Source organism: Bombus vancouverensis, chromosome 9 (assembly GCF_051014615.1).
Source record: "Bombus vancouverensis nearcticus chromosome 9, iyBomVanc1_principal, whole genome shotgun sequence".
Taxonomy (NCBI): domain Eukaryota; kingdom Metazoa; phylum Arthropoda; class Insecta; order Hymenoptera; family Apidae; genus Bombus; species Bombus vancouverensis.
The window spans coordinates 11,387,748-11,414,546 of record NC_134919.1 but is presented as its reverse complement, the minus strand read 5'-3'; the positions used below and the strand labels follow the sequence as shown (position 1 = coordinate 11,414,546).

The 26,799-nt window shown below is 35.1% G+C and overlaps 1 protein-coding gene across 2 annotated transcripts in view; it reads right to left on the bottom strand.

Moving 5' to 3' along the window:
* Positions 1-26,799, bottom strand: part of LOC117163749 (multiple PDZ domain protein) — a 165,595-nt gene that overhangs the window by 27,787 nt on the left and 111,009 nt on the right. For both annotated transcript variants that reach the window (XM_076621840.1, XM_033346390.2), the window contains 3 exons: positions 15,568-15,673; positions 12,827-14,591; positions 606-1,743 (listed from right to left, as the gene is read on the bottom strand). In XM_076621840.1, the coding sequence (XP_076477955.1) occupies positions 606-1,743; positions 12,827-14,591; positions 15,568-15,673 (3,009 nt within the window). The remainder of the gene's footprint in view (positions 1-605; positions 1,744-12,826; positions 14,592-15,567; positions 15,674-26,799) is intronic.

Genomic DNA, 26,799 nt, shown 5'->3' with positions numbered 1-26,799 from the left:
GCAGAAACTACAAACGGCATCAAGGCCATGGAAAAATCATCTGTTACGACATAGAAACACGATCAACACTTTCATTTCACACTAAAATGATTCATACTAAGCTATTTTTAAATTGATTAAGGAAACAAAAGAAAAAGGAAACTCGCACATTAATCGTCTAAAATTGATAAAATGATCTATTACGTATACGATTAACACATTAATTACACCTTTAAAAATCCAAAGTCTAAGCTAACCTAATTAGAGAAAAGGTAAACGCACACATTAAACATCGTGAAATAGTAAGGAAGATTATCCACTGCACATAAACTTCTACAGTTCAAATCTTAGTGCAAAAATCAGCTTCTCAAAACTTCCCGAAACTCCTCCGCATTAACCTACTTACTTTTAAACTATCCAGCAACAGAACCAAAAAGAGGGAATCCACATATAAACCATCTTCCAGAGCCTCACAAAAACCATTCACTCAAGCCTTCACACACAGAAACACATTTCCAATTGCACAAGCTTTTTCCCGTCCCAGTCACTGACAACAAACACACACGAGCAAGCCCTCTACTAAGAACTTTTATTTTTAACCAGCGGAACGTGTCCGCGTTACGCACCTTTCCACCAACGATGCTCAATCCCAAACTAGTTTTCGGCTCCCTGTAGATCTCCACGAGCCTCTCGGGTCCCCAATGCTTCGACCAACTCACGTTTCCCTCGTGATCTCTATGCGTGACCGTCATATCCACTCGTTCCTCAACGAACACCAGAGTAGGAATCCGAAGCTTGCAGGGTGAGCCGCAGCTGGACGATCCAGAACTCTCTGTCTTCTTCACGCCTTCCTTATTATCTGGCGATTCACTGACCACCTCTAGAAGCTCGTCATCGCTACACTGGATCGCCTTCGATTCCTGATAGGTCTGAACCTCGACTTCCTTTCGTGGACTCCTCAGAGATTTGCCCTGGTCGTACAGCAGAGCTAGGCTCTCTGTTGACTTATCAAGACTCGATGGAATGTCCTCAGGAATACACTGAATACTCTTAGACTCTTTGACGTAGCTCTTCTCAGATCTAGAGGGACTATCGAAGGAGTCTAATACTCTGTACAAGCTACCTAATTCGTCCAAACAACACTGAACACTTTTGCTCTCCCCTTGGGTCTGGGTCTGAACTTCTCTTCTAGGACTCTGATAGTATTTTCTAGTCAAATGGAAAGGAATCTCCTTGGATACTTCCGAAGGACTGACGATACTCTGTTCCGGACTGCACTGGGTGCTCTTTGTCTCCTGCTCTGTCTGAGTCTCGGCGTCGCGTTTCTCTTTCAGCGAGTACTGGGTCTCCTTGAAGTTATGCTCCGATTCCTCGACGCTTCTGTCGAACTGCTGACTCGGCCAACTGTCTGGCGCTGATCTCAGAAGGCTCTCCAAAGACGCAGAGAGTAATAGATGCTCGGACTGGCTTTCCAGAGTTTGACTCTGGTATTCCAGGGAATGTTCCTTGCTGATTAGGCTGCTGTCGTCTTCCGGCCTGAAGGAGACCGTTTCCTCCAGCAGCGGACGTCTCTGCTGCCAGAGTGTTCTGTCATAATCTCTGGTTTCTGGTCTCCAGTCGAATTCTCGTCGGTCCGCTTGGTCCTCGTACTGGAGATTCGCGAGATCCTCCTGATTCGCACCTTCGAGAAGCTTCGTTGGAGGAAGCTCGACTTCCTGGTCCGCTGTTAGCCTCGAATCGTCCTCGGATTCTGACTCTACCGACCTTAACAGAGGAAACGTGAGTGAGAAAAAGAGGCGGCGTAACGAGGGAAAAGAGTCAAATGGTGGGGAGGACTAATGAAGCGGATGGTTTTAGCCGCTTAATGAGCGAGCGGCTTCTTCTTGCCAGACGGGTGAAGAAACTGGAGGAATTTGCTGCAAACGATGAATGCAAGGATCTTCCGCGGTGACCCATTAATTAAGCCGATGGTGCGATTGTTTGCATAAATTAATTGATCTAAAGTGTGTGAAGTGAATGAATTTGGGTGGTGGTTTCGAATGGGCGGAAAAATTAGAGGATGTTTATGCATTTATTATGCGAATAATCATGGTTACGTTCTTTCAGTCATTTTTGATCTAATCAGTAGATTGAAATAAAAAAAAAAGAATTATATTCATTAACATCTTAATTAAACTATTCGTACTGTTACTTAAGAATAAAATAAACAAATGTAAAGTTTTCTTATTATTTTATGAAATTATTCAATTATTCATTCGTATACGTTTTTAACGTAAATACATACAAAGCAAAGATCTAGCAATTTATTATACTTTGTAATCATTTCGCGCTGAAACAATGAAACAATGCGAACTGTTCCTCGATATTGCTTATGAAATTGTATCACTCACAAATGTTATAAAGTTTATATGCAAATGGACGATAAAGCTCCCTAAAGAGAAATCCCATATAACGAAATTTATGGATTAATAAAAAAAAGGCGCAGTTTTATATTTAGGGCATACGCTCGTTCGAGGTTAAATTAAAAAGTTTCGTTAGCTAGCCAGTTCTCCTTCCCGTTATGCATATCTAAATCCACTATAACAGTTGCTTTCCAAAAGTTCCGCGATTTTTCTAACAATAATAAGTAATTATTACTATACACTTTTTTAATTAAACTAATCTTCAACAAGTTTTCGCGCGAAATGTCTTTGCTTGAAGAGAAAAGTTGGAAATGTAATAATAAAAATATCCAAGAGCAAAGCATAAATCTTGAGAAGTTTGAATCCTCCACATCTTTCAAGTTAATCGCGACCTGTCTAGAAATATCTTTCATTCTTCTTGTTTTGTTAAATTGATCAAAATATGAAAACCAATAAAATGTAAAATCCTATGTAATGTAATTTTCGTTGAAAGTTACGTGTACGTACACGCAATATGCTTGTTTTCTCTTCAAATCGAAATTAAGTATTGCGAAATAATTTCAAAAGTAGCTTAGTCAATTTTTCTTAACGTTTTTTATGTCAACAATTTTCTATATCAATTTCTCTCGTATTAATTTTTAATCTAAAATAAATCGTAATCAGAATTTATAAAATGTCATTTGTTTATAGACACAGAGACACGTGTCTGTTCTTACAGCTGAAAATATCCCTCGTATTTGATACTATTTTGTATATTTTTGCAGCGTGTTTTGATACTGACATGAAAAATAACTTTACGTAATACTTCGACATAAATTTTATTTTTAGAACAGAGACTCCAATATTAAATACGTGCTTTGTTAGCCGTCATTCATTCTGCTAATTATAAAACACACATAAATGACATGATATTTTAAAAAATAAACATCCATGTTCCGAACATGTTATAAAGCGCTGTAACGTTCAACCTCAAAAATCCTGTTGCGAAACTATAAATCCTGGAGCGTATAAAATCTCCATTCTATCATCCGTCACAAATGTCCAAATATTTATGACAAATATTTATTACATCGCACATAAAATTTATTATTTATGTAACAGTGATCAGAAACGCAAAGACTTGTTACAAAAATTATATATCGAAAAGTTCGAAACATCCGAATCTTACATACTGTCAGAATGTGCAATGCACGAAACTAAAAGCCCAGGTTTCTTCTCTACACCCGATATTCAAAACTAAAACCATACATTTTACTTTACTATACTCTATACAAAGGGTTGTTCCAAAAATTACATACGTCCACGCCATAAACTCGTTAAAAAACTGTAAAAAAAAGAGCACCTCAATCTTACGCGCTATCGTAAAACGCATAAAACCGAAGCTGAACAGGCAGATTTCTTGATCGCGTGGAATATCGAGAATTGAAAGGGCTGGACGTTGAAAATCTATAAAATATTTCAACCAGTCGCCTCATTAAATATATCGGAGCATTGTAGCCTTTGGCGTGTCGTAAATTTACAACAAAAGAACTCGTGACCGGTCGTATAATTCCTCGTTACGACGTCTTCCTACGACTTCGAACAGCCGATTCACACGAATAAGACCGCTTAATATGGTCGCGGATGTGTATCGGTCACGTTTGCATCACATATAATTCTTATATAATGGCGTCTGAATGCGGTGGACATGGTCTAACAATAACATTAGGCCGTCGTATGAGTTCTTTATTAGGTCGATTTCATCGATATATTGCCAGAAATCTTGCAACTTGCGGAAGAAGAAGCTCCTTTCTTGGTATAATCGATGATGAATGAGGCGAGGAAGAGAAAAGGCGATGGCGTTTCGTCTATATTGACTTGATAGTTTGCATGAAAAATGAACGCTGTTTAGGTCACGTCACTATTATCGCGCGTAACTTGCATATATTATGATTACACTGCGGACTTTTATGCATTTATGGAAAACTTGGAGATGCAAGAATGCAATGTACATAATATGCAAAAATACAACGTACATGTAACGTAACGTGTAAAATTGCAGTGTACATAATACGCAGAAATGCAATGTGTGCAACAACATTGTAAGAACACAATGCACATAATACGCAAAAATACAACGTACACGACGTGTAAAAATGCAGTGTGCATAATATTAGAAAACACGTGGAATATCGAAAATATAGTAACCATTCTAATATTTATCATATTGCAATGTATAAAACAATTGTGTAATATTTAATAGATAAAACGATATTCATTTATCCAAGTTCCATTATATTCTTTAATTATGTTTAATTACAGGTTCTCGAATAAACGTATTATTGATAAATTATATATCTGAATTATTAAGAAATTGCATAATTGGATGAATTACATTTGCTTGCTATTGCACACATGCTTCAGAAAATCATCTTACGTTTGAATGTATGAAGTTAGCTTGTTTAGGTCCTGAACACATCATATTTTACGCTTGAAGTTTATACCTAGTACAAGTACTTTATTTATAGCAAAGGGTCGTAAAGTTTACGTTGGATAAATTTTAGACGTAATACAGCATTCTTTCATTCCGACTAACTAATAGTTATTCTTTTTTTAATGATTCTTATTCACTGCAGAACTATTGTTTTATTGTAAAAGCTGTTGTAAGAATTCATAAGCAAAATTTAAAATTAGAAACATATTTCGTTTTGATAAATTATTTAATAAACTATTCAATAGTATAGGTATTAAGGGATTCTTGTTCACTGCAGAACTGTTGTTTTATTGTAAAAGCTATTGTAAGAATTCATAAGCAAAATTTAAAATTAGAAATATATTTCGTTTTGAGAAATTATTTAATAAACTATTTCATAGTATAGGTATTAAGGGTTTTGGAAATAATAATTACAACTATTGTGCATTAACTTGAGTGGCAGACGAACGATTCATTTTCGAAGGAATTAAAAGCATCTTCGAAGTCCGAATCTCACAATGATCGATTTATCGATGATGCCTAGTCAGAGTAAGAAAATATCACGATCGATTTTTCTTACCGGGGAAAATTACATCACCCACGAGGTGTGATTATTTTTATATCGTTGAATGTGTTTTCTCGCATTTCGTTGCTATTACGAAGATAAAGATACAAAAGGGAAAAACTATGTACGAACTATTGTAAGCATAAGATTGAATAATTTATACAAATAGGAGGTAATTAAATTTGTATGTAGGAAACGTGAACAATAGCACAACGATAAATTGAAATTTGCAAATAAAAATAAACAGAAAAATAAACATATTTTTAAATAATATAATCGATATAGTTTGTCATAAATTATGATATGAATTATAAATGTTAAAAGTTTCAAGCATAAATATTATAATTATTACCTTAAATGATCTCTTTCACAAAATTAAGAGAATTATTATAAAAAAGGAACAATATAAATTTTGTGGGCATCGTATAATAAAAAATTTCTAGAAAGATTATCATTTTTATAATACCTGTGTAAAAATTGTCCAAATTAATTTACTAATATTTTTTCTCAAAACAATATTAATGAATTTCTGAAGGTTTCGTCAAATAAATTCTAATATTGACTCGTCAACTCTTCCAAGAAAATACGCTAAATAACAACCTTCGATCGTTCTTTCCTTTAGTCAAGTCACGTGACTTCCACCCTCACTAATCAGAGTACAAAAATCACTACTTTTTTCTTTTGCAACCCCTTCCAAAACAACGTAAAATTGTGCAAACGTGATTTGAATATCGAACCAAAGCTTGTCAGACAGAACGCGGAAGAGGCAACGCACAAGAAGAACTCTTACAAAAGTATTCTCGTGGCTTTCCTCTTATCCAATCATTATTCCAGCTAATAACGGAACCTCGATACATTCTCCTATAAATTCTACTGAAAGCATCGAGGTTCCAGGAAGTTGGAATAATTCCAAATTCAACTGCGTCGAATGATTGGAAAAATACAAATGAAAACATTAAAACTCGTGCAAATGTTACGATATTTGGGACATTTTAGAAACTTTTGAAAGTTAATAACGTTTCTGATTTTAAAAAGCTATCCAGAAGTATAGAAATTTTTGTAAATGTTTCGAAGATTTTGCGAACATTGTTGAAGTGTCTTTAATGATTTGACAGTATATTGGGCTGTAGCAATTTTTTGTAACAGGAAATTTTCAATTTTTAACGGATCATATCTCATTGTATTCCGGAGAAATACGTAAAAGCGAAGAAATTGAAATAACATATTGCAAAGAAAAGTTGCAATTTAGAAATATTTAAACGACTAAAATATTATATATATAAATAATAAATCGTTTGAATTTCACACGATAAAATTTAGTGAAAGAAATTTTTATCAAAAATTCTTGAATATTTATAATTTCAGAAACCTCGACACTCTTTAAATATGGTAAATTTTTTTTCGAGTTCCCAGAAAATTTCCAAGTCTTCGTGTTTCGAATGTTTCGGAAATCTTGAAAATATTTGAACTTAAATAATTCAGAATTGAAGTAAACGGAAGAAAAATTCTGTTTCCACGTACGTAATAAATCTGGTATTTTTCTTCATTTTTAAACGAAAAGATTTCCTAAATGGAAAGAAAATATTCTATTCATAAACATTCACAGTCTCAAAATATTTGAATCTTTTGAAAACTTCCAAGTTGCTAATTTGAAGCCACCACCTTGCGAGTTTGCAAACATTTTCTCTACTAAACAATTCCAAGAATCAATTCCACTCTCACCAACCCCCTGCCACGCTCACAATCTCAATTTGTCACGTATCTGAAAATTTCTCCGGCCATTTCTTCGGGATAAAACAATTGAAGTAAAATAAGAAACACAGAACCGTTTCAAACATATCGAAAACTTGAAACACTTATTCGTTTTATTCTTCGTTGTATTAAATTTCCTGCTGATTGCACTTTCATCGATTACACTTTCATACTAATTCCACTTCTGTTCGTAAAACTTAATTTCAAGACTTCTCTGTTTTAATCGTAATTTATAAAATGTTTGAAATAGATTTCAGCAGTAGGTTTGTTCGTTGTGATTATTATTCATTCATTCATCAATTAATCATTCCACTGTGACGATATGTTAATAACAAATGAGTAAAAAAGGGAAGAAAGAAACATTTTACATAAAAATGGAAAAATAAATTAATATTAACAATGTTCCTGATAATACATGAGTAAAGGATATGAATTTGTCAACATAGTAAAATTAATAAATCACTCACTATCCTTGTGCTACTCTTCTGCAAAAAATATCTCTTCAATTCTAATCATATCAGGATACTATAAATATTTATTTTCTAAAATTTCATCAAAATCCATGAAAAAGTCCCGATATAAATTAAGATTTGCAATAAATTACATTTTTTAAACACTACTATTACAAACAACACCAATGTTCAATCCAATTATATGCTGGAAAACTAAATCGCAAATTAAAATTCCTAAATGGCCCGAAATTTATAAAAAATTAGAAGCAACCTTTTCAAAACTCTGTTCGATAAAACCCTAAATTTAACAACTTGATGCAGAAATAAAAGGTAAAATGGTAACGCTAATATCTCGCCAACTACTTTTTGCTAAACTTAATTGAAATTCTTAATTGCCGAAAAATTAAATTTGGAAAGGAAGCCATAATCAGCGACCAAACTTTTCAAAACTCTGTTCAACAAAATCCAACGCAAACGAAACACCAAATTAATCTTCTCTGTCCTAAACAACTCGGCATAAAACTAAAAAGGAAATCAATATCCCATTCAACTCGACCCTAAGATAAAAGAAAACTTGTACAATTTCCAAATGCCCAAAAGTTCACAAGAGAAAAAGAAAATCACGATCGACTGATCGAACTTTCCCAACATCAGCACAAGTCAAACTCCAAATTGATCTTCTCTCTCCCAAACCGCCCAATGCAAAAATAAAAAGATGAAGAAAATACTGGAAGAGGAAATCAATTATTTAAAAAAAGAGTGCGCGAAACGAAACAAAAAGAACGAGCTACCTGTCACGTTCGTCCGCGGTGCCAAGGTGTTCACTGTCGCGTCCCGCTGCGTCACTGCAAACTGGCTTACTCTGATCTAATAAACAACGCACTCCTCTCCGCGTGTACTACGCTCGAGAAACGTGGCGTTACACGCGCGCGTCTGACGCTCTCCAAACAACGTCACATACTCTTCTCACATACATTTATACACACGCACGCACACACACACACATACATACACATATGCACGTACATAAATCTAACACTTACACAAATTAAGTTCACGCGGACACGTACGTAAGAATTTTTAGAAGTTTCTTTTTTTCTGGAAACTATCGGTTTTTTTGTTTCGTACAAGTCGAGAGGCTACACGAGACTGCGGAGAGCAGAGTCGAGGCGGTCAGAATCGCGACTAATCGCGAGCAACCACCTCCAGGAGCGTTCTCCTGCGAGTGCATGCACACGCAGACTCGTTACTGTTATATGTCTGCCTTGTGTATACATATAGGCGTGTCGGTGTGTAAGTGCGGACGCGCGAGTCCACGCGAGTTACGAAGGTTTTGCGATCGCGTGGGAGGAAGTAGCGACGAGCTTCGCTGCCGCAGAGTTTCCCGTCTCTGTTTCCTAGATTCTGCCTCTTCCGCGTCTCTCTTTAACGCGTAGTTGCGTCTACAGCCAATAGGGTGGACAGGAAGAAGCTTTTGGGGATGTTTTTCCTAGGGGATGTTAACTCTTTTACGCGCTATTTCGCGTCTACGTGGTATCGTCATGGAGTAATTAAATAATAGATAATACTGTTTGCCGAGTTGGTAAATAGTAGATTTCTTGGGTTTTGGTAAAGCTATTTGGGGACTACTTTTAGTGTATTATATACAGAATGGACTGGAAGAAGTTCTTGAGGATGTTTTTCTTAGGGGATGTTAAACATTTCATGTGCAATCTTGCGTCTGAATAATATCATAGTTTAATTGATTGTAAAGCTATTAAGTACTAGATGCCTTTGATTTTTGCTGAAATTATTTTGGCCTTAAGTTTTGGTATGTGGTGTGATTTTTTGTTTTTAAATATCAGAAGGAACATGTCTTTGTTATTAAGAATTGTTACAAGTAGAATGCTTCGCTGTTGTTGAAGTAAGATTCGGTTCCGCAGAGGTTGATTCTTATGCAAATTCGTATTTTTGTAAACCTAATTAAGGAAATAAAATCTCAGAAGAAATGTATTTCCTCTACCGAATATTATAACAAGTACACTCTGGGTATTTTGGCTATTTTTGCGTAATATGTACAATTTATGGATTCTGGCGATTTTAAATTTCCTACGAATGCATAAAGGTCCGCAGTCTATTGATCAGCAGACCGCGGATTTTTATGCAATTTCAACGTGCGGTTTGAAGGATTTATTTTAGACATCGAGAACGCAGATACGAGCTTAATTTCGTCCCGTCCTTTTCTCTATGCAGTCTGTTAAGAAGGTGGGTTTCTTTTAATTCGCTTTAGTTTAATTACGAAGAGATCTCGGCTAGGATTAACGTAAGAAATAGGCACTCGCGATTCTATTTTTCGACGTATTTTTCAAAATATCCAAATGTTGAGTATATCGTCATCTTTTCTACCACTGACGAATAAGCATTTCGTTATAAGTTTCTGACTTACTTTCAGAGAAAGACACATTTTCGAGGAAACCAACCGTTGGTTTTCTGAATTTTCATGCGGCGTGGAATATACTAAAAGCAAATGATAATACTAAGGATATGTAGGACTCGTATAACATTTATAATAGATAGAAGTCTTTTCGAGGGCAAATAGAATTCGTATAACATTCACAAGTTCCAAGTCACGTAGATCGTTAGTGACCTGCGACAGGAACCGAAAATAAAATTTTCACGAGACAGAGAAGCATACTTCGACTTAGTTTCTCGACAAGGCGCTTATAAGAGAATACTATAGTTTCAAGAACAGTTACTTATCTACGAGTAAGTATCTTACTATGCGTTCCGAATTTTCTTCTCAAATTTTCGTGTCCGTCAATTTTGTCCTAAATTTATTTTATCATTAATGTTAATAGGCGTATTAATTCGAAGATGATTTAGAAAACCTACCGTGTAAACGGATATCTGTTATGTTATTTAATTGCAATTTTTTCAAGCCTCTTTCGTAATATGCATAGACAAGATTGAAAAATCTGTTAATATATATTTCTTTTTAGCAACAAACAAAATTCGTAGGATAAGCATATTAATTGGATTATCAGTGAACTATGGTAGGAACTCAACATAAAATTTTCACATGGCAAAGGAAGATACTTATCGACGCATCTTCCTTAACAAAATATGTATGAAAGCGGCAGACTACTATACCAAAAATTTATTTGCACTACAGTTTTTCTATAAACGAAGTTATGTCAAGCTTCGAATAAATTATCTACTTTGGTATATGCAAATAAAAATATTGAAAGTGTATTTATAATACAAATATAAGATATAAAGGATGCATTGAGAAACAAAACATTCATTTCGGATCATACAGACCCAAGAACAGCGTAATTCATGTAAACGAACATCTTTCTACTTTTTTTTTTTTTTAATTATTCAACCCTTCTTTCACGAATATCCTGCATAAAAATACTTCGACCGAGAATAGCTATACGATAAAACAGAGAAAGGTTTCATCACTCTGTTTCTTGTCTTTGTCTTCTCGTTTGATGACGTCGCCACGGGCGTCTTGCTTCTTCCTTTCGCGTTATTATTCCTATTCACTCGTTCTTATCTTTTATCGTCTGGTTTTGTGCCGTTTCGTTCCTCGCTACGATTTTCCCCCTCTTCAGCGCCATCTTTTCACATTTATATTCGCGTTCGGTTGCTGCAACCGACTCTGGTCTGCTCCTTTAACCCACTTTCCTGCCTTTTCTCACTGCTTTTTCCGCTACCTGCCTTTGCCACTTCTTCCTGACGTTTCGTTTTTGGTTTGTTGAATCTTTCATACGGCAAAAAGGGTGGAAAGGGGCGTGTCGCGATTAAATTGGAAATCGCAGGCTTGAAGTATTAATAGTCGCCAGGTAGCTTGGTTTGTTCGACGACGTTAATTGTTTCAAAGGTTTCTGTAATTAAATGTTATGCCTGCACGGATTTTGAAAAATTGTGTTTCATCCGTTTCGGCATTTCTTAATTGGGTTTTCTGTTTCAGTATTCGTTGACTATATTTCGTCCGTTTTGCCGTTCTCTTTGATCGTATTTCGTTAACTGTCTTAAATTAAATTTTGTTAGTTGTATTTCAACTGTTCTGACGTTTTTCAGTCGCATATATGCATTTTGCTCGTTTTAAATTCCTCAATGAATTTGTATTTAATGGAATAAATTGTAATCAAGGAATTAGAAAATATCGCAGAACAATTTGCAAAATAAAAGAGACAAAAGACAACGAGATAACTATCGTAAGAATACCGAGATCTCGAACGTAGTTAACGAAAATAATTAATTCGCAGGCCTGTTTTAACCGCTCACGATCGATTGGCGAAGGGAAACAGGAACAAACGAAAAAAGAAAAAAAAATGGTAAAACAAAGAAAGGGGTGGCGGCTATAGAATTTTCGGGTCGCGAAACACTGTGTGGTATTCTACACGACCTAGATTTTCAACCAATTGTGCGCATTTCGCGGGATTCCTACGGTCACTCGCGTAATCCATTCGACTGGCTGCACGGAAAATAACATTGTATACATTAATCGACGTTGGAAGCCTTTTTCAGGATGCCACGAATCGTGGAGAGAACTTTCGGTTTTCAAGATCACCGCCGGTAATTAGCTTCGTCCAATTATTTATTATCTCTTTCAATCAGAAACGGATAGACGACTTGGAAAAATAAACTGAAGAGGTGTATTCCCAAAGGAGTGGATATTCGCCAATTTAGAAGTCAGTATATGAACAGAAATCAGTCGTATATTATGCAATTGATTATTTCCAATATTAACCGGTTAATTCTATTAATGGAAAGCTTCTACAAAAGCTTTTAAGAATTTGATAAAAGTAGTTTGACGACTGTGATTATAACTAACTAGATCTGATATTGATTTTAGCATTTCAGGATTTAAGCTCATAAAACGGCTCGTAAAAGTATTTGCACACTTATCATAAAAATTTTTTATGGATATACTGCGCGTTTAAATGAAACGTTGAAATTTATATTAGCATATATGCGATGAGACAGATATATTGGTAAAATTTGACATCCATCCGGAGAAATATATTTATTGCAAACATCATGTTTAGTAGAAAATTAACATTAACGCGAATAGGACAGCTTATGTCCCATAAATGCCTCAACACTTTCGCAGTTTTGTATCCTCGAACATTCGCTGCTTAAACAAGCACGTTGAAATATAAAAAATCGCTCAACATTAAAAAATTTCTCTATAATTAAAAAAAAGGAAGAAATTCCTAATTTCTTTTTCACTTACCTCCTAATTATCTTCTCCACGCCAAAATCCACCAAACTATCTCGATCATCATCCACGTTCCTCCTCCTCTCGATAGCCGCATGCTCCAACAAAATCGTGAGTTCGGGTTGATCCGGTTGTGCCAATGTACCAATCATAAATCCATCACGTTCTTTCATCTTCGTCACTTTGAATCCCGGCCTTTTTGAACCTTCGCTCCTTGTCCTGTTCAATCTTCTGTCCCTCTTCTCTCCATCCACCATTTCCTCTTCGTCCCCAACTTCAGACACTTTCGACAGGTCCAACAAAATTTCCGTCTTGATGTTCCTCTCAGAAATTTTATTCTCCTCGCTGCTCTCGGCCAAAGCGTTCTCAGACGTGGACTTGGCCAAACTGATCAGCTGTAGATGCGACATGTTCACTGTTTCCGGCGATGGAACCCTTCCCGTCCTTACTCTCACCGAGTCAGAGACCACAGCTACTTCCGGCGGCGAATGTATTTCAATTTTCATCGCTTCGTCCACTCTGTTCGCGGCTGCTTCCTCAGCAGTGATTATTCTAGCCTTCACCAACTGAATCTCCGGAAGAATTCCATCGATCTGTTCACTGGTATCCTCGAAGAATATCTCTTCAACGTTTTCCTGTATCCTAACCTCTTTCTTCGTGTCGTCCAACAGAGATTCCCTGGAAGATTCCCTGGAAAACGCTCTGGGTTTCTTTCTCATCGAACTTCGACGTTTAGTGGCGGGTACCTCTGCCTCAGGACTTGTCACGGATGGTTTAATCTCTTCGACACCTGCTGCTGGTTTCTCAGGTGTCGCCACTGTCACTTTAATCGACGCGGAGAATTGTTTCTCCGACTCGATAGAGGATGGAGTCTTTACTTGCTCTTCAGGTCTTCTTATACTCTTCGTTCTTATTAATAGCTCGTCTTTCGAGGTTTCAGGTTGGACTTCCTGGGCCTCTATAATACTGGATGGACGCGTGATTCGTTGTTCTCTGTAATCACCAGGTGCCTGGACGTCGGTCTCAGGTTCGCTGACCGGGATCACCTCCGAGTAAGTGAGCACACTGTGCTTCGTTAAAAATTCTGTCACTCGTTCTATACATTCTTGCTCTCTGAGACTTTTCCTTTCTTCTCTTGATCTAATCACCGCTCCTTCCGTGTCTTTTCGCCTCCTGGGCTCGTCTATTTCGGTTCTAGAAACTTCCGAAACAGGTTCCTCCACTTCGTCTATTTTTCTTCTGGAAGATCTTCGATCTTGTTCTTTCCTCTTGAAAACTTTCTTCTTCGCGCCTCTTTCAGCTACGTCTGTTTTGCTTAACGCGTCTCTGGACGTGGACAGTCGTTCTTGCGAGTCCATTCGTCTCAAGGTCCTTCTTCTTTCGGCGTCTGCACGCCTTTCTGTAGAGGTCGATGGCTGAGCTGCGCTTTCAGGCACTTTTTGACACGGTTCTTCCAGTTCTATCACTGGCTCTCGTTTTAACTTCACTTTCGGTGTTGCCTTCTCCACGCCGGTCGTTATTTCCTGATTGTACTTTATCGCTAGCTTCTTGCTGAGTGGCGTGGCGCTGCTGTCAATGATGATCACGTCTTTTTCGTCTAACGGACTCGTTGGTTTGAAATCGTGGACGTCGACTTCGATGGTTTTTAGAGGTTTGTCTAGCTGGCCAGGTTTCGGAGGATGTTTCGTTGGACTGCAGGTAGGTGTGATGGGCGATGCGTCCTTCCAGTGATCTTCTTCTTCTTCGGATTCCGGTTTGTCCATTGACAGTTCTGTTACTCCTGCAGAGTGAAAATAATAACGATTACAGTGGTTTGTTTTGCGACGAAACGGTGTTTGGGGATTTTTTGAAGACTCTTCGTTACGTTTAGTTCCTGGAAAAGAGTTAAGTTTCAAAAGCTCATTTAGATAAAATGAAAATCTTTTTATTCTTTTCAGTAAAATTTTCAGTGATTTTTCAGGCAAAATGTAAGTGAGAATTTTGTACAGATTCATTGCTGGTTGTGCTCAATGTTCATGGGAGTTGAAGTTGCAAAAATTATTACTATATGTAATAATTTGTTCTAACAAATTAAAATGTGGAATATTTTGTTCCAAGCGAACGAGAATTTTTTTTTAAGAGACTCCTTGATAGTTGTGCTTCAGTTTTATGACAATTTAGATGAGATATTTTCCTTTTTTTAACAAGTTGCGAAATTAACAGCAATAAGGTTGGACAGTTTGCATGGAAATATTAGTTCCCTTTCTTTGTGAAATAAAAATATTTCGATATGAACAAGTTTCAAATAATTATCGTGCCATTAGTAATTGTTGATATTATCATGTACGAGTGTCAATGAGCACGATAATCTTTTTAATTATGTTATGAGTTATACTCGTAACTTACTGCCGACTATTATCGCAAACGTATTCTTCAGATCATCCAACTTGTTTCTCGAAACTCAGTGAACCAAAACTGACTGATTTGAACTAGTACTGCGCAACTACTATCAGAGATCTTTACCATTGACACGTATAATGTATCTAACCAAACAAAAACTAGATAAGATATTTACACTTGACTCGCTTTCACGCGCCAAGAAGTTCTGTACACAATATTGACACACACACACAGTGATCAATAAAACGGAAACCTTAAGAGCTTTCAACTAACGGTTGATCGTTCTTCGTCATTGCGTACTTCCAAAAATAAGAAAAATTCCTCAGAAAAAAAGAAAGAAAAAAAAAGAAGAAAAAGTCGATCGACATGAAGAATACCTGATCTGGACGAGAGGAAGTCCTCGAGCTCGGCTGCGTGATTTGTCGTTTCGCTTTCGTTGGGGAAGCTTTTGCTGCGTCTTACGGGGCAAATCGGTGGCACCCTCTGCCGTAGGATCGGCCATCGGGACATACAAAAGAACCGAGAAAATAATCAGACAATTAATGCCATCGTCAGTGTCTATCGACAAACGGTCCTCTATTCTCGCGGATATAAAACAGTGGAAGAAAACGCGCGGGAGATCAGAGAAGCGGTTCCAGACAAAATGCTACTTCGAGAATGGAATATAAATACAGTTTAGCTAGCTCGAAACACGTGGTCATTTTGTGGGTGAAACGAGAGAGAAGTTTGGAGTTAGAGCTGCTGCCAATGATTAATTTCAAAGTCGATTTGATTAAGTTTGAAGAGTTGGTTAAACCGATGACACGTAAAGAAAGTGGAAAGATCAAAGCGATGATAGTTTATTAAATGAGATTGATTTTTCTTTGGTATTTCGTTATTTTTTACGTTTGATATTTTTCTGATTTATCAGACTATCGAGTTTTTATGGCGATAATTATTTTACTAACTCGTAATCAGTTAATTTATCGTATACACGGTAAAACTAGCTCAAATTACACGTTTACTACAATTATACGTTTATATATATGTTTCAATTTCTTTTTTTATTTTGTTACATAATTATCGTTTTTACGATTCTCGACATTGCAAAATACAAACAAAACGTGTCAACGTTCGTCGCAGAAACATTCGAAAGTACAGAAAATTCAGTGAATTAGGAAAGTGTACGGAGCATTCAGTAGAAGCGGACCGTTTCTGGTCAGACGCGGTACGATAAAAGCATCTCCATCAATTGATTGTTTAATTTATTATCTTACGATGATGTTATACACTATTGGAAATTAATATACGATCATTGGCAGCATCCGAAGTCGAAAGCAGAGAATACGAAGTCAGTGGAGCAGTAGATCTGGAAGTTATTATACAGACAGTCTTGGATATTTACGCAGTGTGAAGAGAGTCAGAACAAAGCGCAATTTGAAAACATTTATGGAAAAATTTCTAACTACTATTTACATCGCTATTTTCACTACGCTATCTTTTCAACCCCCCCCCCCACATTTTTTCAAAATTTAGATAAGCAATCAAAATGATTTATTATTTCTTACTTTTTTAATCAAACAACTTCTTTATGGTTTCAAGGAAGCAATGCTCACAAATAATAACCCAGAATTACACCAGAAATATCTTTCTCGAAATTTACAAGGCAATAAATAATCTCTTGATAATATTTCGTTGGAACAAAAGGATATTTCAAATTTAATAAAATAAGCTCACTGTTCCAATAGTTTGTTAAAATTTCCTAACTATTCGACGCACCGCGTCGTTCTGTTATCATTCAGAAATATTTGAAATTCCTTAAAAAAATATGCAAAGTATTAAAAAAAAAAAGAAGATATTTTAATGGAAAATAATTTTTCCAAAGCTCGAATATACATTTCTGAAATTTCGATATTTCGTATGAGAAAAAAAAGGAAAGAATATTCTTTGATCACGCAATAGTACGTGATATATAGGCAACGCTACATTATCGGTGCTGGCGTTCACAATATATGCTGCAAATGTTATTATGTAGTACCTAATACTTGATAACTAGCGTATATACTGACAGCGTGCTGAAATTAACAAATATGGTACACGCTTCTATCAGTGCTTGTTCCTTCAACGATGGTCAATTAATACAACATCTCGATTATTCAAGCACTGATTAACAGAATATTCGATTACACGATACGCTGAAGTATAATATAACCAAATACAAATTTACGTTTCCTGGGGAACTTTGAATAATTCGTTGCTCCTCTTTTTTATTCAACAGCTGCAGAATAATTAAGTGGGAAACGCCTAAATAATCGGGAAGTTGAAATAATAATATTAAAGTATAGTACAATAGCAAAGTTGAAATAGTAAATCGAAGTGCCATAAGTGGATATATTCAATGGAAACGAAAAGCGCGTTTCCCAATTAATTTACTCATTTTGTTTTCCAATTCAATTAATCACTAGTTCGAATAATCGAGTTTTCCACGACCACGGTTTTTTCTTTTTTCTTTTACCGTTTGGGAAAAAATGTTCAGTCGTCCGGCCGACGTTACAGCTAGCGTAAAGAAGATATTTAAAAGAAATATTATAAAATATATTAATGAAATGGAAGAAAAAGTCGCGTTTCCACGTGGCTACTTGAAAGTCAACATTGATGCAAAATAAATTTCTTGAATCTTCGTGAAACTAGAGCTGCAACGCTGGCAAAACAAATGCTTTTTCCCCAAAGGATACCGGTTAATACTACCACTTTGAGATTGATCGAATCTTCGACCAATATTTGTTCACGTAAGAAGAAAATTCTCTCTCGATCAAGTACGACTGTTGATCAAAGAGAACAAACACTTTGGGGCACGATTACTTAAGAAAGGAGATAGAAAATGTTGAAAGCAGCACGACATTTTATGTACAAACTGTACAATATACTTCGAGTCGAAGTACCCTTCGTTTTCAACCCTTTGTAAAATTGAACAATAATATATCGTAAAAACGTGACAAGTGAAAGCACATTGTCTTTTATCTGGTTTCGAGATCAAATACATATTTCTGCTAGCTTCAGGAATGTTTCAGGAATATTAACTGTCATAAGTAGATTGGAAATATTTATGCGAATTCATATTTTTACGAGTGGAATTGAAAAAATTGAATGTAGATAGAAAATTGATCCACGAAACACAATTAATGCTATGTTTGGGAAATTTTCTGTATCTTTTACATCATTTTCACATCTTCCAATTTCCTACAAATAGGCATAAGCTTAAAAACCCTTGTAAGGTCAATTATTAACTTTTTACAAATCTTATTTACTAATTTCGATCGGTGAATCTTTCTTAAATCGAAACGTGTCGAATTAGGAATAGAAATTGGCAAGTAAATTTCATTATTCGTTGCAAAAGTTATAAGTGATATATTAAAATCCAATGTAACATTGGTCAGAATGAAACAAAGGGTTGAAGAAACGATTGAAAAGGTTTTCAGTGAGAAGAGAGCGGGTTCAAAGGTGTGTTGCCTACTTAAATGACACTGTATCTCTCGATAACAATTTGTTCGTGGCGTTCTGTCTTCGTGGAAGTCGCCATTTCATTAGGAAAGACAAAATAAAGTTTCTCTTTATTAATCCCTTGTCTTATAACTCGTTTAAATACGAAAATCGTTAAGATACTATAAGAAGGTACGATCTAACGATTATTTCAATTTGTAAGTTGCAAAGAAATTAGAAATTGAAACGAAAATTTATTTTCCACTATAGTCTATCGCGAACATAATACGAATATTTTAAGACAAAGGATCATACATGAACTGGTAACTCGTTCGATTATGTTCCTCACCTTTTTATTTGTGTGCTTCCTATATCAGTTAACTTATGACATTCGACGAATTATTTTCTATAATTTTTTACATAATTTGTGCTATATATTGTAGTATAGTGTAGTATCGTGGACAGATTGCCTGGGAGATATCGGGTGTGTGTTGTCAGCGTTGTCATGGAGTGTTGTCAGCGTATTTAGAAGAGAACCATTGTAACAAGAGTAATTAGTGACGAGTAGTGATCGTGTAAACATAGATTGACGGAGCATCAAACGATATTGTAACAATCATACCGTTACCAAACCTATTGGCACTATACCATTTCCTACATATATTTTATGTAATTGTAAATTATAAAATAAAGTTCACACCAACGCACGCGGATGATCTTATAAATTTTCACGGGGAAACCAAAGGCTGCACCTCGTTTGGAGCGCCATAAAAATGTAAACCGGGCTTAAAAATCTAAATCGAAGGTAGAATTGAAGGAATCGATAAAAGTACTTCGTTTGGTAATTTTGTTTTATTTTTTTATTGAAGTTTCTTCGTTTTCGTTTCGGTTAGAGCATAAAAAAACTTATCTACGCTTAAAACATGGCCTTCGATATGAAAAATATTATGATTAACTATTTCATGAAATAATTGAATTTTAAACGTGATATTGTATTGTAAAAACAAATAGATGATCAAAATTCATGCTCTTTTTCGAAACACGTCATTCGGTGTTTCAAAATAAAAAAAAGGAAATAAATAATCGATAGTAGCGTACAAAAAATTGCCAATTCGTATCTTGAACGAGAAACAAAAATATGACATATACAGGGTGGTTGGTAACAGGTGGTACAAGCAGGAGGGGGTGATTCTACACGAAAAAAGAAGTTGAAAATATAGAATAACAATTTTTGGTTTGAGGCTTTGTTTTCGAGAAAATCGACTTTGAATTTTCGCTCGGTACGCGTGCACTTTATCAAGTCTCGTTATAACGGATCTCACTGTAGATCGTTGTCTCGATGGAAAAATTAAAAAAAAAAAAATGTAGAAAAAAATATTTTTATTCTTTATTTTCGACTTCTTTTTTCGCGTAGAATCACCCCCTTTCCGCTTGTACCACCAGTTACCAACCACCCTGTATATGAACGTGCAACTCAAATAGTTTTCAGAATTGACCGAATACATAAATCAAAAAATTGGACAGTTCCCAAGAAATTAATTGTATAAAATGTCAAAGTTCTATCGTTTCTCCGAATGTCGAAATGTCGTTTATATTTCGCCACGTTTTTGCTAACAAAACATAATACTGCAGCGTTTCACACATAAACTGAAGCGGCAGGAAAATTCCGATATATTTTAACAAATACAAAATTACAGAAAAGTCTAAAACGCCTGTCCTTAAAAAAACAGAAGCAACATTCGCTGCAAAATCCCGGTTATTTCGAATTCAAACTTGCGAACGCGTCAATCCACGAAGAATCAAACACGAGAGAATTTTAAATATCACCAAATTTCTGCTTACTGAAATGTCCACGAGAAACATTTTATTGAAAAACTCGAACGATTCGACACCGAACGCGTCTCAACAATAAAAAAAAAAAAAATATATATATATAAAAGAAAAGAAAGAACAGAAGAAAAATTACGAACGTGACGAAGATATAACAAAGACCATCGATCGCGAAGGAGGAAGGAACTTGAAGGGTTTGCACGAAGAACAACGTAAAAGCAAAGGGAAAAAACAGCCATGTATAATGTTACATCGTGATTGGTCATTGCTCTCCGATATGAATATCATTGTTATTATTAAAACGATCATTAGACGAGCACATTGTATATATATATGTGTATATATATATAATAATAATAATTAGATACTATATATAAATACTATATATAGTATGTCATTAATTAATCTTTTTTTCTGTCTTTCTTTTTATTTCGTTTTTTCTTTAATTTCAGTTTCGTTCGTTCTTTGGTCAGGTTAACTTGCGGCAATTTGATCGAACTTCGCAACTTCGTAAACGGTTCCGGTCTGGACGTTTAAGCATTGTCCTGAAAATGAAAAATGAAATAGCCGAATTAGTAGCGGGAACGCGTGCCAGTTTGCGCGCGAAAACAGTTATTCAAAATATGAGAAAAAAAAAGAAAAACAAAAAGAAAGAGAAGGAGGTAGTTAAATGATATGATGGATGTAGCTGCGTCGCGGATCGATCCTGTACGCCATTCCACGCGAGCATTCCTGTTAATTTCGAACAGAGCAATAAGCGACTCGACGTATAGAAATATTACAGGGTGATTTATAGACATACAACAATTCTTTTCTAGATGGATTCATGAAAGAATTCGTACTTTCTGTTGTTTTTTCTTTTTCACCAAGAATAGGAATAATTTCACCAACGATAAAAGTCAGTTTTTAGGAAGAAACAGATATGAATTGTAGATTTTAACGAGTACGTTTTTTAGATTCTATGTAGTGAGCCACGAAATGAGGATAAAGAACAACGTTAGAAGATTGGTGCTTATGTAACGGAAGGCACATTTAATCTGATAGATATTAAATTAAATACGATTTAAATTTGATTTACATAATTCAATTTAAATTTAAATTCGGCTACTTTGATATAATTGGAATTTAAATTGAATACGACACGTAATGATGTGTTTTCGTTTAATCTTGCGAAAATGAAATCCGAATATTTAGGATTTATCGCGAAATAACGATAACATAATATTATTTAGTTTGCATGCAAACTTTTGTGTCATTATGTGTATCCAGTGAAGAATATTTTTTGACCAATAAAATACAAAATTACGACTAATTATTCACCTGGAAAGGTTTTAAAAATCACCCTGTATGAACATTTTTCACGCAATTTAGGTAGCGGAAACGGCGAATAGATCTATTTAAACGGAAGAAGAATAGCATTTGATGCAAATTTGGACGAAATTCAACCCTGAACTGAAAATAATGATGATGAAATATTCTCACGATATTAACATATTAACAAAAGGAAGAAAATAACGTTTTAATATATACAAACATAGAACAAAATATCCACATGTGCATTTGAGGGAAAAATTTATAAATGACAAGTATTTTAAACACACATTCGTATTGTTTCAGACAGAATTATTTTACTATTCGTTATTAATAAACATTCAAAACATTCTGTATCGATTATCCTTCATGTAATTAAATTACGAATAAATTAGAATTAAAAAGTCATTAATAAGGTAAATGAATGATATAATAATTATTTTCCGGGGTAAAGTAACAAAGACTGAACTCTTCGACAAAAACTACTTTAATATGCGATAAATATCACGACTATATGAAGATCTAAAAATGCACACGAAAATACGAATCATTTTAACAACTCCAATGAACAATTTCCAAGTCTAATTTAATCCTTGGAAAATATAAAATATCTGATGTCGCCTCATTTCTCCAGTTAAGGGTTGAAAATCGCCACAAAGTGAGAATTCGTTCGTCTATTTAAATTCTAACTTCTAATTCATCTAAAATAATTGAAGAAGAAAAAAACCAAAAGCGAAAAGAAAATTTCTAAACAGCTACAGTGTTATATTCTTCCTCTATAGTAAACGATTCATGCTTGTGTAAGTATAACAGATGCTGCAGCAAGAGCACAGAGTGGATGTACGTATCTCGACAAGGCAAACCTTTCTCATTTATTTCTTTTAGTTTTCCACCGTAGAATCGACGTTAACAACATAAAAAGTAAGCTGGAAAGAATCGTGCAACTGCAATTCGGATCGATTTTCATGGAAATTTTGCCTTGTGTCAGATCGAGGATCGGACTGGCGAAGGGAAAGTTTCGAAAGTTTTTTAACAAGCATCGAATCGATTGTTGAAATGCACTTCTGCCACTTAAACGTCGTATTCTAGGTATCTTCGGCGACGAAGAAACGGTTCCTGATGAATTTCATTGATCTAAGGAAGTTTTAAATTTAAGAGAAGCGATTCGATGGCCACGAGCGAGAAAAATAAACGAATTTCTAGAGATTGCGAAACTTCGAAACTTCCTTCGCTCTGTCTATGCCACATTTAACTTGAATTTTTATGTTCTTCTTTCGTTCGTTCTCTTCTTCTTATCCTCCTATTCCGTTTCTATCTTTTCCTTTAAATATATCGTTGATCGTGTCGATGCGGGGATGCAAATGATAAAGCTGGATAATTTCTTGTTTTTAAATATGTACGAACAGAGAGAAGGATCATGTGTTCGTAGTAATAGCAACAATTACGATGATGATACTGGTCTAATGTTTTAACGAATCGTTGAAATGCCTTCGAAAGTTGATACTAATATCACGAAATTATCTTGAGAAAATATATTATGAGATCGAATGGAGAAACGCATACTTCTTTGCCAAAGGGAGACACGAGGAAACTTTTTACTGTCTCAGTCAATTTGCGGTAAATAATTTTTGAAATTCGAAAAAATTATAGATAAATATAAGAGAGAAACATTATGAGTACACACAGACTTTTCAAGTACAACTAAAATAATTATTACGAGCTATTAATATATTTCTGATTTTTTTTTTATTTTAAAGCAATTCTCATTTGATATACGTAAATTAAATATATGTCTTGGGGGAATTTTTATAAATTTCTTTTATTTATTCTTCACCCGATAATAAATTATTTTTCCACAAATCTCGCTAATTCTCTACCAACATCTAATCTCACATTTTCACCTGCAATATTACCACTTTTAATCAATCTAGCTCTACTACCCTCGTCCAGAAACAGGCCGCAAAGGGCTGAGTTCATCAAAGACCAGTAACCATCATGAAATGATCCCACGTTCCCTCGTTTTACTGGATATTCCCAACGCGAGCCAATCGAAACTACCGCACTGACACGACCACATGATAATGCGGCCTACACACACTGAAATATTTTATAATGCAAAAGCATCCTGACCTACATGATGCAGCTAACAATGTGTGCACTATATTCATGGCATATTATCCTCGGTAGATTGCAGATATTTATGGAAATACACATTTTGGCAGACAGAACTAAAGAAATGGAAGATAAGTAGAGATTTGCTTCATTTTCCAAATGTCACATTTCTTTAATTTATTCTTAATTATTTCCCTTTATAATTATATATTCTACTTCCGATAGTTTCTTTTTGTATATTATATGTATTTTGTGCGTTTTGGCAATGAATTTATTAATCAATAAGATGTATTTATAAATGCATAAAGATACGCTGTTCAAACATTAGAATACCATCCTGGTTTATCGATCGTGGTGCACCTTTTGAGGAGAGAATTTTTCTTTATTCCTCGTTGGGAAATTTCTACGCAAGATTATGAGGATAACTATGAAGATACGTGCATCGTTTCACTGTGTGTAGGCCTTGATTAACCCTGCTACATACTTGGAATTATTTAAAACTCAGTCGTGTCTTCTCATCCTTAAAAATTCTGTTACTAACTTACACGTTTTTTTGCTAAGTTCACGCAGTCTCGATTTTACTTAAAAGCTTTGTTTAACCTCTTACCTTATAACATGTTCTATGATGATTTACTTTCAATATATCCTAATAAATAACCGATAGATATAACGATCATCGAAGCGTCGTATCTGCACGATATCTTAACTCTAATGATTTTGTAAGTGTCATAAATTGAAATTACATTTAAGATAAAATTTAAGATAAAATGCTCCTTGTTTCTGGTTATCTTCTTAAGTCCTATCGCGAGTGTAGCTCGATGTTATAAGGCAAAGGGGCTACAGCTATTTGTCCGGTTTTATACTTAGAACGTTCGTTGCAACAAGAAAACAGTCGTGACATAAAAATCCAAAGATAGTAGCGGGGTTAATTGTCAAATGAAAATGACAATGACGATGGTAACACAGATGATTAAGTACCAACGAATGACTATCGCGTGCCTTCGAGACTCAATTCATTGTACGATGCCCGCGTGTACACACGTATACATCGTACGTACACGTGCATACTTCGAAGCGATCCAAGTAACAGGAAGAACAAAAAAAAAAAAAAGAAAAATAAAGAGATAAAAAAGGAGAAAATAGTGGAAACTAGAAAAAGAAGAAAAACATAGAATAAGAACAAGTATAAAGGAGCCTGCGAGGAGTAACTCGATACAATCGTATACAGCGTATCACGTGAGATTTATGGACAGATATCCAACATCGAAGGAAAACCAGGCTTAGTATGTCGCGTACTATGATTCAAATTTACTATATTTGACTCGATATATTAGGTTAGTCGAGAAGAGTGTAATACGTCCAGGAGAACTATGTCCCCTGTGTCTAATGGTAACACGTGTCGATCCCCGGACAACGAGGACAGTCTGCTGATAATAGTGAAGAAAGGTGCCAGTGAGTAGTTAGACAGTAGTGGAATGCTCTAATAGATTTCTATGGAAAAAAAAGAGAGAATAGGTGAGAACAGGAATTGTTGCATACCAGCAATGATCGATTGTACGCTCGAGGATCGAACTGAGAAGGGGTGAAGGCGATTTTTCACAGGGAGAATTTATAGTGTTACCTTCATTCAGGGTTGTGTACACTTTCTGAGTTTCCGTGTAATTTTCTTTTTTTTTTTTTATTTTTGTCTTCCTTGCTTCGGTACGTAATAACTTATGATTGGTATTATTTTGGAAATTGTTGACTTTTTCGTGGTTAATAGAAGTTATTATTTGTTGTTAGTATTTGTTGTCTATTTTGCTAGTAATGATTCATTTTCTATGAATTTCGCGTGATTCTGATAAAGGAGATTATAGTTATTATCAATGTTACATGAGTTACATACAGCGCATGAAATAAAGTATTACGGTATATTATTAATACTTGTATTTTGTTAATTTTTACCTTAAGAAAGCGATGTTATTTATTAATATTTTTCACGAATTATGTATGTTTCACATATTCTGTTACCAACATTTCGTATGAGTTTAATATTATTATTGTTACGACAGTAATTTCATTTACCTCCAAAAGGGAACACTGTCTGCCATTAATGTTTCTGCTTATTCCCAAAACGATAGTTGCACTCGTCGTTAATATTTCACGAAATCTCTGTATGCCTTCCATAAAGGGATGTCATTAATTTTCATTTGATCATTAATTCTACCTACCCTTAACCGGAAATGCCATTTACTGTTAATACTCTACCATCTCTAGAAACCAACAGGGATTCCCTGAGAAGGGAGGGTAACACCATAAAAGCTCTCCTCGTACGTGTGTGGAAAGAAAGAGGAAAACAACCACGATACAACTCGTAATATTAGCAAATTAGCAAGTTGCAGATTGTAGATAGCGCTAAACTTCAATTTCGCGTTAAACAATTTTATCTTGTTTAATCATTATTCTACAAGAGAATTTATTAACATTAACATCTTGTAACTTGTAATTTGACAAATATCGCTAATAATAATTAAGTAGATATAATTAACTATACCTTTTAGATTTATAATTATATACTTTTAAGAATTTAAATAGTCTATTTTATGTAAAAAATATATGGATAAAAGTTTGTTTTATGTATCTTTCGTTTAATTTTTTTTTTTTTTTTTTTGGATACAAAGTTTAAACTTTAGTGGTCGATAATTTAAAAGTTAAGAGATTGGGGTAGGTGACAGGAGGGTTCTTTACTTTTCCACGGTGGTTGGTATTCTCGTCAGCTAATGCCTTTGCCTTTTTGCAGTTTAATTCCATTATAGTGTGGTCTTTCGCCCCTTTTTTTTGTGTCGAGAAGCCTTCTGAAGACCTCTCGATGAGCTCGCACGAGTTTCTCTCTTCCTCTTTCTCTGTTTCTCTCTGGT